A 13,046-nucleotide genomic window follows, 5' to 3' on the forward strand; every position below is an offset into this window, starting at 1 on the left:
TGGTGCCACAAACTTTTTCGTTGGGTGGCATCCTAACGAATTTGGTCGCACCCCTTTATGAGTCGCTTTGTCGCAGTATTGGCATATCGTTTATCATGTACCATCCATTTGTGATAATTAATTTTTAATTACTCAAGCATTTAAATAAGGTGTAAAAGAAAATATTACTGCATAGGGGATATTTTCCTATTTTTACCACCACCCCCTCAACATCTTTTCTCATGAACAAACTCATGGCACTCCTCCTCGACCAATATCAAAAAGCTCTCCCATCTTTTCAGACAGACCCATTTTAAAACACTACATGTTGGCACATTTTAACATACAACTATTTTCGTCAGTCTTGGGCCCTGCGCAGTAGGTTTTTTTACAGTTTAAGTTGGTTTTATGTTACCCCTATCCCCTAGACTAGAGGGTCGTGAAAGCTGCAAACAGGTGATTGTAGTCTGGGCCACCTGCATTAATGTAATAACAGACTTATGATGTACTCATAACCCAACAACCGTGGACATCACACATGCAGAGGATTGAGAGACCCTCTGCTCTTTAAAAGCAGCTCTCCGCTCACCCTGAGAGCCGCGTCGCGCACAGAGAAGCAGGATGCCAGCATGGCAGCCAGCAGCACGTCGATTTCAGACTGCTCCGCCACCGCACAGCCCTTCTCCCCTCCAGAGCTGGAGCACAGGGCGGTCAGAACCTGGGCCGCCAACACCTACGCACGAACACACACACAAACACACTATTGCTAGGCAAGCTATTTAATGCTCCAATGATAATTTCATATATTCGCTGGAATAAAAATCTAACTATAAAATATTCGTAATAATAATAATAATATTAATATCATTGATGTTTTTCCAATACTACACCAAAATGTGATCAATCCCCAACATCACATTATATAGCTCCGGGTTCTACAGTTCTACTGGTCCCTGACCAGTGGGGAGGTGTACCTGGAGCCTGGGGGTGGAGGTGGCGACGACCTGGGTGAGCAGCTGGAGCATGCCCACGCGGGGAAGCAGCTCTGGGCCGTTCTGACACACAAGAACACAACACACACGCCCGGGTTAAAGAAGCACTGCCGAACAACAAATACTTATGAATGGATGACATTTATGATACATGACATTGCTCCACCATGCTAGAAGATGTGGAGATATATGAAGCATACAAGATAGTTTCTTAATTCTGAAGAAGATTCATGAAGTGAAGAGTGTGGAGATATATGAAGCATACAAGATTGTTTCTTCAAAATGAAGAAACAATCTTATCTGCTTCATGCATCTCCTCATCTGCATCCACAGGGGTAGATGAGGTGGAGACACAATAAAGATTGTGTCTTCAAAATGGAGGATGTACTTCGTGTTCCCCACGCAACACAACCGCAGACCATAAACCCTCGGGCCCTCCCTGGAGGAGCGGCGGCGGCGGCGTCGGCGCTCACCTCGTCGATGAAGGTGTCCGTGACCTCCGTCTCGGCGCGGAGCTCGGCGTGCACCTCCACCACCTGCAGGGCGCGGGTCATGAGGCTCTCCGACTCCTCCGTACTGCCGGACGAGTCCCTCAGCATGGCGTTGAGGAGCGGGAAGCAGAAGGAGAACGCCGGGGCGGAGAGAGGACTCACGTCTGGAGACGAGAGGGAACAAACGGGATGAAACCATCGCTACAGGGACAGCGTCTGTGGGGAATGATGAGCCTCTGCCATGGTTTTGACTCCCTGACAATTGGTGCAAGGTGATGTCACCGACCGATCAAACTACTTTGGGCACTCTATTTCTGACCTGGTGAGAGTTTCAGCTCCACTAAGTGTTATGTTTGATTTTAACATCTGGGTACCGATTAGGTTAGTTTTTCCCAAAGACTGGGTTGGGTTAGCCCACATATGGGTGCTGACCTTTTAACCCATAGGCACACAGATTCATCCAATATGAAAGGCTGTTATGGACTCAATTCTGTGTTGCATTTATGATATAAAAAAAAAAAGTGCCTGTAAACTAAATGCATTTATTTGATCTAATTTATAAAAGGTATATACGGTATACAAATTGTGTGGGCCTGAATTGTTTCACTGATGAAAAATGTAGAGCCTGGTAACTCATCTTAATGCATTTCATGTGTGTGTGTGTGTGTGTGTGCGCTGTGTCCTCACCAGCCTTGCTCTCCCTCTGCGGGACGGTGTGAGTGAAGAGCAGCTGCACTGTGCGCTGCGTCGCCGTTTCCAGCTCCTCCTGGGACCAGGCCGGGTCCAGCTCACACGCCGGCTTCACCAGCCGCAGGGTCACGTGACCCACCAGCATTGCTTTGATTGGAGGAGAGACAAAGGCCGTTTCTCAATTCGCGTTCTCGTGTGTTCTCGTGTACTTGCGTTCTCGATAAACGTCATCAGTGGTAGCCCCAAGCACTGTTCCAATTCCAAGTACGCGAGAACGCGAGTACTGTCGTAAAACCCGTGTGTGTTCTCGATGCGTTCTCGATGAGGCCGTTCTACCGAGGACGCATCGGAGGTGACTCGTGTGGACTTGGGACCGTTAAATATCCCAGAATGCATCATCGAGTCCGCTGCTGTTCCGATTGCAGAGTGCGTACTCACGTTCTCGGAAGTCCGTACTTGAAAGTCCGGACTTGCCAAGTTCGTACTTCCAAGTCCGCGAGAACGTAGTCCGCGTACTTGGTATTGAGAAACGGCCAAAGAGAATAAAACGCGCATACAGATCAGTTCCTCCCAAAGTATGAGCCGATAATGAACACCACAAACAGTTCCACAACAACAGAGTCGTAGTAGAGGGGGCCGTCTGCAGATACCTAGCTGGTGCATGTGTTTGGGCATGAGGCAGATCCCGATGTCCAGGAAGACCTGTCGGACACGGGGCGAGGCCAGCGGGGACTGCAGGAGGGGCATCAGGGCCTGGAGCAGGCTGGGCAGCTGCCACACAACCTGGGGGGGCCCCTCCTTCAGCACGGCATCCAGCAGGCCCACGGCGCACTGCAGCTCCATGTCCAGCTGGGGGGGGGGGGGGCGGGGGGGGGGGCAGAATTAGTGATCAACCGATATGATACGTTTTTTACGTGCATGTTTTTTATGTGTTCCTGGCATCATTTACAGACAGTTCAATAAATGTTCCTTTTTTAAATTGAGACTTGTAACGGTATTGGCGTAGCGGTCATCGGCTGATGGAAAAAAAAAAATAGGTATCGGTCCTAACAAATCCATATCGGTCGCGATCCCTAGTCAGGACAGAGAACTGGAGACACGAGAGGGCCGAGAGGAGTCTGATCCGGGTGACGTACCCCCTGCAGCCTCTTGCGGATGGTGGACTCCCTCTCCACCTGGGCCTGAATCATCTCCTTCTGCTTGCTGCTCAGCTGCACCTCGTCCTTGATGCCCTTCTTCTTCCTTATCTCCTGCAACACATCCAGGGACAACGCCGGGTCAACGGAGTGCTCCCCGCACAACACGTGGCTGAACTTGAACACGATCAGACGGGCGTCGGGCAGAGGGACCTACCTCCTGGAGCTCCAGCTCAAAGATCTGCTCCTTGTAGGAGTAGGCCTTGTTCTCCCGCTTGATGCTGCCCTTCTTGGTGCTTTCCTGCTGGGCGCTGGGGGACCGTGGAGAGGGAGGATTAGTGGTTATAATACGACCAAAGGTCTGTAGTGAAAATGAACCTAAAAATAAATACACAACGTTTAAATAATTGAAAGCAACCAAAGGCTTTCCAACGCTGTTTCGCTGTCATAAATGAAGCATCATCATGCATCAAGTCCAGCCTGGGGCCCCATGCTTTACTCTCTCTAAACCCTGATTCCAGATGGACTGAGATACCCATGGGTCGACCCCTGCTTGACGGTTAGTGCTGGGCTACATCTGTACCTCTGGACGATGCTCTTGTCGTAGAGCTCTCCCTCGGGGGTGAGCATGATGGCGTACTCCTCCCGGGTCACCTGGCGCAGTGCCAGCTGCGACAGCCACTCGATCACCTGCTCCATCACCCGCGGCAACAGCTTGGTGGGGGACAGGGTGGAGAGGGCGCCGACGGCGTTCCTCACCGCCTGGAGAGTCACGCGATAAGACCAGTCAAGAGTTAAAACACGGACCAGTGAGACAGCGACTGGGTGCGGCGCGGCGTGATAAGTGACAGAGCTGCCAGACCTGGTTGTCTGCGTTGAGCTCCAGCAGGTGGGGCAGGATGCTCTCCAGGTGGGTCTCGATGAAGTCGGGGGTCTGCAGCTTCATGGCGGACAGCAGCACGGGCCAGAAGCCAGGCCGGGTGGCCACTACAACCACAGGGGGGGGGGGGGGGGGGGTTGAAATACTTAGTAAGCCCCACACACCAACAACTAGTTGCAACTAGTTTAAATTGTTAAATTGTCACAGGGCATAGAAGTATGGATGTTAACAATGGCTTTATACTGGTTTCATTGCAGAAGCATTTAGTATAGTATAGGCTACTACCACTATTCAACAGCTCGCAAACAAAACACACTGGCGCTATTCTTGATCAACAGGAAAAGTAAATTAAAAAGCAGATATGCTTAGAAGAACTTCAAATACCGCCGGCATGCATCCCCATCCCTGTTACTCGATGCCAAATTATTTTTATTTTGCCGTCAATTTTTCAGTTATAAAATAACTTGCGTACCGTTAAAAGTACCGAATCGATAAGCAGCATCGATAACGGCAGCGGCACCGCTGACACCTCGCCCCGCTCCGTCACCCTCACTACTGCCATTGGGCGTTTGTCTCCGTGTTACCGTGGCGACGGGCCGTACCTATGGAGGGATGGTGTGTCACGCTGATGATGGCGATGGCCATCTTCTCGGCCTCGCCCTGGTCGCCCCACTGGCCCACGCAGGAGCAGATGACGTGCAGCGCCTCCACCAGGGCCCGCGGCGGGGTGTAGGCGCGGCCCAGCTCCGTCAGCTCTCCCGTCTCGGACACCAGCGCGTCCTGGGGCAGCAGCTGGGGAGGGGGGGGCCAGATCATACGCCGTCAAAACACAAACAGAGGGTTCGGTCGAAAAGCTAAACGACTGAACCGTCGCCGCCGTAAGGGCCCTTACATAGTCAACGCATCGGTACGCATACGCGTCCACAAGGCTACGCATCGCTACGCTTCGGCCGCCATTATGCGGCGATGCGTAGCAAAACGTGTCGTCCCAATTTTTGATACGCGACGCGCCGACCCATGCAATACTATGCGTTGTCGCATAGTATCGCGAGTGGCGTGAGCGGTGTATTGCATGTCATGCATTTCCCGCGACGTTTGCGTATGCTGTGTAGACTATGAAAGGAAGCGCGTTACTCGCGTCACTCGCGTCGCTTACGCGCCGCTTACGCGCGTTGCTCGCGTTGACTATGTAAGGGCCCTAAGTCTCCATCTCCTCTCCTCACCGTGTGTTTGTTGACGACCACGCAGAGCTCCCCCAGGAGGCCGTGGGCCAGGCCGGAGCCGCCCAGCGCAGACAGCAGCTTCTTCACCATCTGCTGGGCGCGCTTCCTCACCTGCCAGGAGCGGGACCGCAGCACGGCCACCACGGCCCGGTGGTACATCCTGCAGACGGAGAGGGGGGGACGGGTAGGATGGACACGTTACAAAACAGCTCGACCAGTTACAGCACATATTTGTTTGGTTGGACTGATGTTTAAAAACGGTTCAGCTGATGTGTGTCTCAATGGGAAGGCTGAAGGAAGGTCATGGCTCCCTTCTGTTTTTATCTTGTGAGGTACGTTATAATTATCAGCCACTTTCTTGAATAGGTAAACAAAGGATAAAGAGACTCACTTGGACTTGCTGGGGGTGAGTCTGTGGGCGTGGTCCAGGAAGAGCCTCTCACACAGCTGCAGCACAGTGCACATGGCTGGAAACACGCAAGAGGTTAGTCCTGTCTGGTCGGTCAACACACTGAACGTATGGGTGCAGAGTGTTGGTGCAGCAGAATGAGCAGCCTTACTTTCATCAGTGGCTTGGCTGAGGAACTTCTCGGTGGTGAACAGTGGCTTCGTCTCATCCAGAATCAGACTCCAGAAGTTTGTCAATTTGGCCTCTGCAACGATACACACACATCGTATTTTTGTTAACGAAAACGTTCCTTGACCACCAGAAACAAAACCCTCACATGACATCATGACATGGAGGGTGGAGGTCTGACCTGAAACCGTCTCCAGCAGAGCCAGTCGACACAGGAGAACAGAGGCCGCCACGCCTTCCGCCAGCATTGCATGCTGGGAGTTCTGGGCCGCCGCCTTCTCCACCGTCTGGAGTAGCAGGGCCACCAGGTCAGAAGCCTTGTCCAGCGTGTCACCTGGGGTGAGGTTAAGACAATAGAGAGAGTGAATTCTAGGGGGCGCGGGGGCATTGTGCTGAAGATCTTGAAGCGGAAAGCAACGGTGAGGGGTGGGGGGGGGGGGGGGGGGGTGGGGGTGGGGGGGTTCACCTTTGAAAGCCCCGAGCATGGCCTGCAGGTAGGCGTGCCGGACGGCCGAGGTGGACGCCTTGAGGGTGAAGGCCTTCTTCAGCCAGTCCAGCAGGGCGGTGGGCACCTCCACCGTCAGGCGGCTGGTCCACTGGGACAGGACCGACACGGCGTGCACCAAGGTCCCCTCGTGGACTGCGGGCGGCGGGGAGAGCAGAGCACAACTGCGTGAATGACGGTTCTTCTATGAGAGCGGCGTGTGGCTTCACAGATGAGGATTTAGTGAGCGGCCAAAAGGCTTTTCATGCAGCGGTCCTATGCGACTGGTGGGCTACCTTCTTGTTGTAAATAAGGAATGAACATCACAGCTACTTGGGCACTCAGGGTTTGGCTTGAGGTGCCCGACACAGCATGGCGGCTGCAGCTAGCGACTCCTAAACAAAAGACATACAAGTTAGTGAATCAGGCAGAAACTTTGTGTTAATACTATCTTTGACAAGAGATCACACAGGATGTTTCACAGTTCTTTACCTGATATAACACTGATTTTCTGTGCCACCACTGTCAACTTTCCCTCAGATCCTGAGAAGGAAACAGAATCGATTAGGAATGATGGTTTTTCCATGCGTGTATTATCTTTCCTTCAGGTTAAAGAAGATTCCATGGGGTCAGCAAGTGCAAGGCGGAGGACAGTTCTACCTCCGAGGATCAGGAAGAGGTGCGTGACCACCGCCTGGATGGAGGTAGGGTCACTGCACTGCTGGGCCAGGTTCTGCATGGCCTGCACAGCCTCCTGCATCAGCTGGGGGTTGTTAGCCTTCAGCTGGCCTGAGACACACACACAGATGCAATGTTACAAATGAAATAAAAAGCTGGTTCACCAAGGGAATGTAGGATGTAACGCCATCATCAGTAGAAAGAAAGTGCCTTTTAAATATCTACTAGGGTTGGGACTCTTTGGCCATCTCAGAATTTGATCTTTGATTCTCTAATTCAGCAGTGAGGATTTTTTTTTTTTAGGACTGCTCACCAACCTCTTTAAAGTCCCGTTCCAACACACACACACACACACACTTACTTGCAACAGCCTTCCCAACATCCATGGCGTACTGGCTGAGGTCAAGGGTCACGGCGGCCAGCAGGCAGGAGACAGCTGAGGATAGAAACCAGACCACGGGACGTCAGTCAACATGGTGCCACTCGGAAGAGAGTTGAATGAACAGAGAAGGCGCAGCAGGCCGCTCTCACTCTGCATGGCGTTCTCCGGGCTCCGCAGCATGCTCTTCTGCATGGCGGGCAGCAGCAGGTCTTTGAACTCGGAGTGGGCGACGTGCCGCAGCACGGAGACGCTCTTGTTCAGCACGTGCTGCTGGGGCCTGGTCTTGCTCATCAGGACCGACTTTACGTACAGCTCCAGCAGGGCACTCTGAGGAGGGCCAGTTGGGTCAATACTCTTTTTTGCGTTCGTATTTAGAACAAAGGCACCGTTTAAACACTGTGGGGTGTGCACGGACATTGAAGTTCCTGGATATATTTCTTGTAAGTTTCAAGGTTTTGGAATGAAAAAATACATTCTAGACTACACAAAAAGTAATATCCTCTATATTGCGCCCCTGCTGGTATAAACGATACCCATTACCAATACAGCTACAGTTGAAAATATAAGTTACAGATATTGGCGTCACTGAACATCCCTAATACACACAATAAAAAGGATGAAAAACATGTACAAAGTAAATAAACTCTGGCTAATAACAACTCACCTTGTGCTTGTTAATGGTGGCCATGTCCTTCTGTGTGGTGCAGAAGTCGAAACACACACCGAGCAGCACCAGATGCACCGGGCTCTGCTCCAGACTCAACAGTGTGCTGATGTATTCATCGACCAAACCCGAGTTCTGGTGGAGTGGACAGAAGCAAAACCTTTGTCAAAACATGCTCAAAAGATTTGCTGACAAATGATTGGCTGATATACCGAAAGAACGATACATCAAATTATGACGAGTTTAACCTTAAAGTGTCAGTGAACCCACAGTTTCAGCCAGAATTCTTTTTATTTCTATTTAATTTTTTTATAGTAACTAACAACCCATGCTGACTTTGTGACTTTTTTAGTAACGTTGTGTGAAATTTATAATGAGCGATCTGGTCTACGAAATGCGCTACACACCGTAACGTTACACTCGAGGTGTCTGGGAAGCCGTACCCTCTTTTCGACGGTGTACCCCGATATGGGTCATTTCGGGATGAAGAGGTTAAAAAAGGGCTGCCAATCTTCAATGAGCCAACGTATCCAGTTAAATTGCGTCATATTAAAGCTATTGTTTAGTATTGCTAGGGCAGGGTCGTTTTTTTTGTTCACTGATTGTATAGAAATAGTGACCAAACTATAAGCCTACACCGCTAGACACAATCCGGTTTAGGGTCACTGCGTCATCGCTAATTCAGACCATGAATATCTGTCCAGACTATCCAATATCATTCTAACTTGGCACTTCTAATTTCCACTTAACTCTCACATTCAGGCCAAATCACACATATGCTTATACTATTCACCTTCCACCATTGGAAATACATTGGCGTGCTCCGTGCCGGGGTGGCCCAGGCCAAGTCTAGTGGGTGTGCAGCAGACTTTGTGGTCTGTTTCTGCACGTCTAGATTAGCGCCCTGGATCCAGTTCCAGAAATAATGTGTTTTAATATTGTCGAGCCAAATGTTAATATCCCTTTACTTGGCTGAATCAATTTGCCATCTGTCTCAGGTCAACAGGCCGTTACATGTGCTCCACAGACCACATGTATGTAATCACATTCAATTTCATAACCAGAACACATTCAGTGTACAAAGAATGTCAGAATTCATCACTGAAAGCTGAAAGCTGGGCTATTATATCACTATATATATTATATCACTATTGTGTTTGCCGTTGAGAATTTAAGCAGTGTTTTTTTGGTTTGGACGGATCCGTAACACGGGCAGAGGAGCAGCATGGACTATTATGGCAGCCCCCCCCCCAGCCCAATGCAGAAGCTGAACGCTTGTAAAAAGACACTCATAACTCAGTTTGGGCTGAGGTGTTACGCAAGGCAAGCATTGTCACTGTAATCCCTTCACGACATGATACTAATTCGAAGTGGTATTTCCTGCACTCACAAAAATAGAAATAAACTCAAGACTGGAAATAGACTGAACCCTCTCCTCCGGTACACTGGACTGGCATGCAATAATCTTAAACTGAGCAGGCTTACGTATCGCATTGATTAGCAGGGGTACAAAAGAAAATAACATTCACAGTTGAATAATGACATGGAGTAGACCTGATTCAAATATTGATTGTTGACATTTGAATTGATTCATCTTCCACCGACGGTACCCTAAAAGCGATATATATAAATAAATGAAAAGTAATGTGCTCTGATCATTATCATAAGATTCCCATATTAAATACTGCTACTGTCTATATTATGTTTGTCTTACTAATGATATTAGTCATTTAATTGATATTAAGCACATAACATGACTATCAAACAAAATACTATCAAAATTTAAAATACTGATTCATCAATTCAATAGCCCTAATCTAAACTGATTGAGAGATGACAGTGATAATAATCAGTGTTCATTTAATGGCAACGATGTTCTTCCCCAAGAAACCTATTGTGAATTGGGTCGCGATGGTTTGTCATTTTCAAAAAGTGGGCCCCAGAAAGAAAGTCTGGGAAACACTGGGGTAGAAACTAGTCTAACACACTTAACTAAAGTGGACGTGGGTCTGCTCTTCACTCACTTCTTTCCAGATTTGGCAGAGGGTCTTCAGGGAAGAGTTAATGGCGGTGGTCTGGGCTCCTCCGACCACCTCTGCCAGGAAAAGACTCTGGACCTCCACCTGGGGGACAAAATAAGACATCAAGATATTTATTATGCAACATAACTTCCTTAATTCCAGAGTGGAATATTGGTAAGAGTGAAAAGAGGAAGGGTGCAGAAAAACAGATAGCTACTAGAATAAAGAGCTGGAAAATGTTATCAACAGACTGATTAAATGTATGTTGAAATGTTAAATTAATAAGATAGCATTTTCAGTCTTGCTGTATATACAGTAACATTAAATATTGTGCAATATAAACAAATGCAATGAAATATAACATCATGTAAACTGTCAATTTGTGAAAACCTTCATGACCAACTCTCTTGCTCAAGCCTAGCCAAGTAGAACCTCTCTCACTCACCATCTTCTTCCACAGAGGCCCTTCTCTTTTCTCCGGGGTTGAGAACACAGAGCGGACCAAGAGGCATGACCAGGACACGCCACTGAAGGCTGCAGAGCCAGAGCTCTTACTGTCAACAAAGCATGCAAACGCCGTTACAATACATAACGTACAATCTGTGGAGCACCTGCATTACAAAAGGCAACGTTAAGGTCGAACCTTAACGGTTGGTTGATTCCATACTAAAAGAAAATGAACCACTATGATAAAAGTTAATGTAAACATGGAACGTCTGCTTTGCTGCTCTAAACTCAAAGGAGCAGTAAAGCCAATAGCTCTGGGCCATCACAACTGCCCCTTATTTGTACTTTCATTTTTTGGATACGTAGTTTACAATTTGTGAGGCGTTAAGGCCATTAAGTTTTATTTGCGTATCTTTAAGTATTGAGCATAGAAAAGACCAGTCAAATATGTTTAAATTAGCAAATGTATCAAAAACGGAGACAGACAATATTCTCATTGTGGTTTCACCCATGCCTACCCAAAGAAACACACAGGTTGAGATAAAGGAAAGTAGACAATGAAAGTAGATAATGTGCTCATCTTCAAATTCAGGTCCGAACTGAAAGTACCGGCTGCATTCAAAATGTTTTCAATGAGATGAATTATTGAATGAATTATTATTATGTGTCCCAGAAACAAAGTATATAATAAGGAGAGTTTGGGCTAATTAGATTAATTGAAGTAGACTTTTTACCAGGGTTCTCCAGCATTGCAGATGATCCCACTGCTCTGAAGGCATTGGAGGAGGTTGGTGGCCAAGGCATCAGGCTGATTCTTGGCCAGCAGCGCAATGACTGAGATGAGCTCTCTTCGGGATGCAGAGTCCCTGATCAACAGACAAGATACAGGATGGTCTAAGACATGCATGAAAAAAGCAATCTATGAAAGTCACTTAGGATAAAAGTGTCAGCTGTTTCAAATGAAAGACTAAACTCAAGTTCCCTCTGAATGAAATTCAATGACTGAAATAGACAGACACGTTATTGATAAGTTTAGTTTAATATTAAAACGACATAAAGCACTTACCTATATCTGTGTGGAGTCAGGCAGAAGAGTTTACACAGTCCTTTAATGGCAGGATCTGGTAAATCTGATTGGGGGAAAATTAGGACATTTAGGGTCGTTTGCTATAGATAGGAAAAACTAAGAGCTGTAATCAAATCACACCAAAAGCACGACTTACCCTTCCCATTCAGACATTTCTTCAACTCGCCAAGTATCTCCTTTCGTTCATTCACACTTGAGGTCGTCACCTTCACAGCAAATTTCTTCAATGTATCCGAAACCTACAAAAAACAACAACTTGCTTAATGCTTATCGGGGCAATTTGAGAAATCGAATCATGTTAGAAGAATATAGACGTTTTGATAATGATAAATGCCAACTATATTGAATTGCTGTCAGCATATCTAACCCCCCCCCAGTATTGCTTACAGAGCATTGTACTGCAGATCGTATGAGACACTTTGTTATATTTGTATATGATGGTATATTTAGAAGACGTGGGGGGGCTACATGATAGTCTGGGGCTCGACCATCTCATTGGTGTCAGCGACTAGGTTTGAACAGCGAGCGGACTATTCAAAGAGATCAGCTGGGTGGCAGCTGGTCGGATAAATTATGCTGTCAGATAAGTTTGGTTAAATGTTCCCGTTGCGTCACGTTAGCAATGTGGGAGATGGCTTTAAATGTAGGCTACGAGCTAGCCTGCTAACTCTCGAGTCGGTCCAGCGTGCCCCGCCTCAGGAGGGGAACACGGCGTCGTGGTTTTCAAATCGTTTTCCGATATCAATGAATGTTCATTAAAGTGAGTTTGCTGGACATTTAGAGAAACACTATTTTAAAAATTAAAGCAGCAAACAAACCTGCGTGTCCGCAGCCATCTTGCCGGTCTTGATGCAGGAAGGACTTGTTGCTGTCACTTCCGGGTCATCAGTATAGTTTCCACGTGGATCTGAGCGTCCCGGGAGAATTCGGAAATATCATTCTGAAAAATTATATGTCAAACCAAACATCCGTTGTGATAAAATTATCTTTCATTGTTTGATTCATCACAAGTATCGGAATGACCTAAGGATTGATAAACATTGAGGGTTATCTTATGATCTATCATTAAAATCTAGAAATGTGTTTAATTCCTTAGGTTACATTTAGCCAAGAGCAATGCAACATTCATATTTAACAATACAAACATGTCAAAAAAGTGTAAGTTACATTTAAGCCCTCTTCCTTCTCACTAAAAGGCTACATAATCTTAAACCTCTTAAACCATTGTTTTTCAACCTGAGGTATGCAAGTTTACTGCAGGTGGCTTGTTGGATTTTATTCTTGAAATAGACAACTTGACAATATAATTAAATAG

General features: G+C 47.4%; 1 protein-coding gene across 1 annotated transcript in view; it reads right to left on the bottom strand.

The window, feature by feature from the left end:
- Window positions 1-12,599, bottom strand: part of gcn1 (GCN1 activator of EIF2AK4) — a 31,392-nt gene extending 18,793 nt beyond the window's left edge. The window contains exons 1-27 of the mRNA XM_084468599.1: window positions 12,550-12,599; window positions 11,868-11,970; window positions 11,711-11,774; window positions 11,379-11,510; window positions 10,643-10,751; window positions 10,201-10,299; window positions 8,177-8,311; window positions 7,662-7,839; window positions 7,492-7,566; window positions 7,113-7,241; window positions 6,945-6,995; window positions 6,749-6,847; window positions 6,435-6,608; window positions 6,150-6,302; window positions 5,952-6,044; window positions 5,783-5,858; window positions 5,392-5,551; window positions 4,771-4,960; window positions 4,151-4,275; window positions 3,872-4,050; window positions 3,506-3,599; window positions 3,289-3,402; window positions 2,803-3,001; window positions 2,150-2,299; window positions 1,445-1,626; window positions 954-1,034; window positions 569-712 (exon numbers count right to left, since the gene is read on the bottom strand). Coding sequence (XP_084324725.1) covers window positions 569-712; window positions 954-1,034; window positions 1,445-1,626; window positions 2,150-2,299; window positions 2,803-3,001; window positions 3,289-3,402; window positions 3,506-3,599; window positions 3,872-4,050; window positions 4,151-4,275; window positions 4,771-4,960; window positions 5,392-5,551; window positions 5,783-5,858; window positions 5,952-6,044; window positions 6,150-6,302; window positions 6,435-6,608; window positions 6,749-6,847; window positions 6,945-6,995; window positions 7,113-7,241; window positions 7,492-7,566; window positions 7,662-7,839; window positions 8,177-8,311; window positions 10,201-10,299; window positions 10,643-10,751; window positions 11,379-11,510; window positions 11,711-11,774; window positions 11,868-11,970; window positions 12,550-12,567 — 3,306 coding nt within the window. The 5' untranslated portion in view covers window positions 12,568-12,599. The remainder of the gene's footprint in view (window positions 1-568; window positions 713-953; window positions 1,035-1,444; window positions 1,627-2,149; window positions 2,300-2,802; window positions 3,002-3,288; window positions 3,403-3,505; window positions 3,600-3,871; window positions 4,051-4,150; window positions 4,276-4,770; window positions 4,961-5,391; window positions 5,552-5,782; window positions 5,859-5,951; window positions 6,045-6,149; window positions 6,303-6,434; window positions 6,609-6,748; window positions 6,848-6,944; window positions 6,996-7,112; window positions 7,242-7,491; window positions 7,567-7,661; window positions 7,840-8,176; window positions 8,312-10,200; window positions 10,300-10,642; window positions 10,752-11,378; window positions 11,511-11,710; window positions 11,775-11,867; window positions 11,971-12,549) is intronic.
- Between the last annotated feature and the right edge of the window lie 447 nt (window positions 12,600-13,046).

This window comes from Micromesistius poutassou (assembly GCF_964030765.1).
Source record: "Micromesistius poutassou genome assembly, chromosome: 5".
Lineage (NCBI taxonomy): Eukaryota > Metazoa > Chordata > Actinopteri > Gadiformes > Gadidae > Micromesistius > Micromesistius poutassou.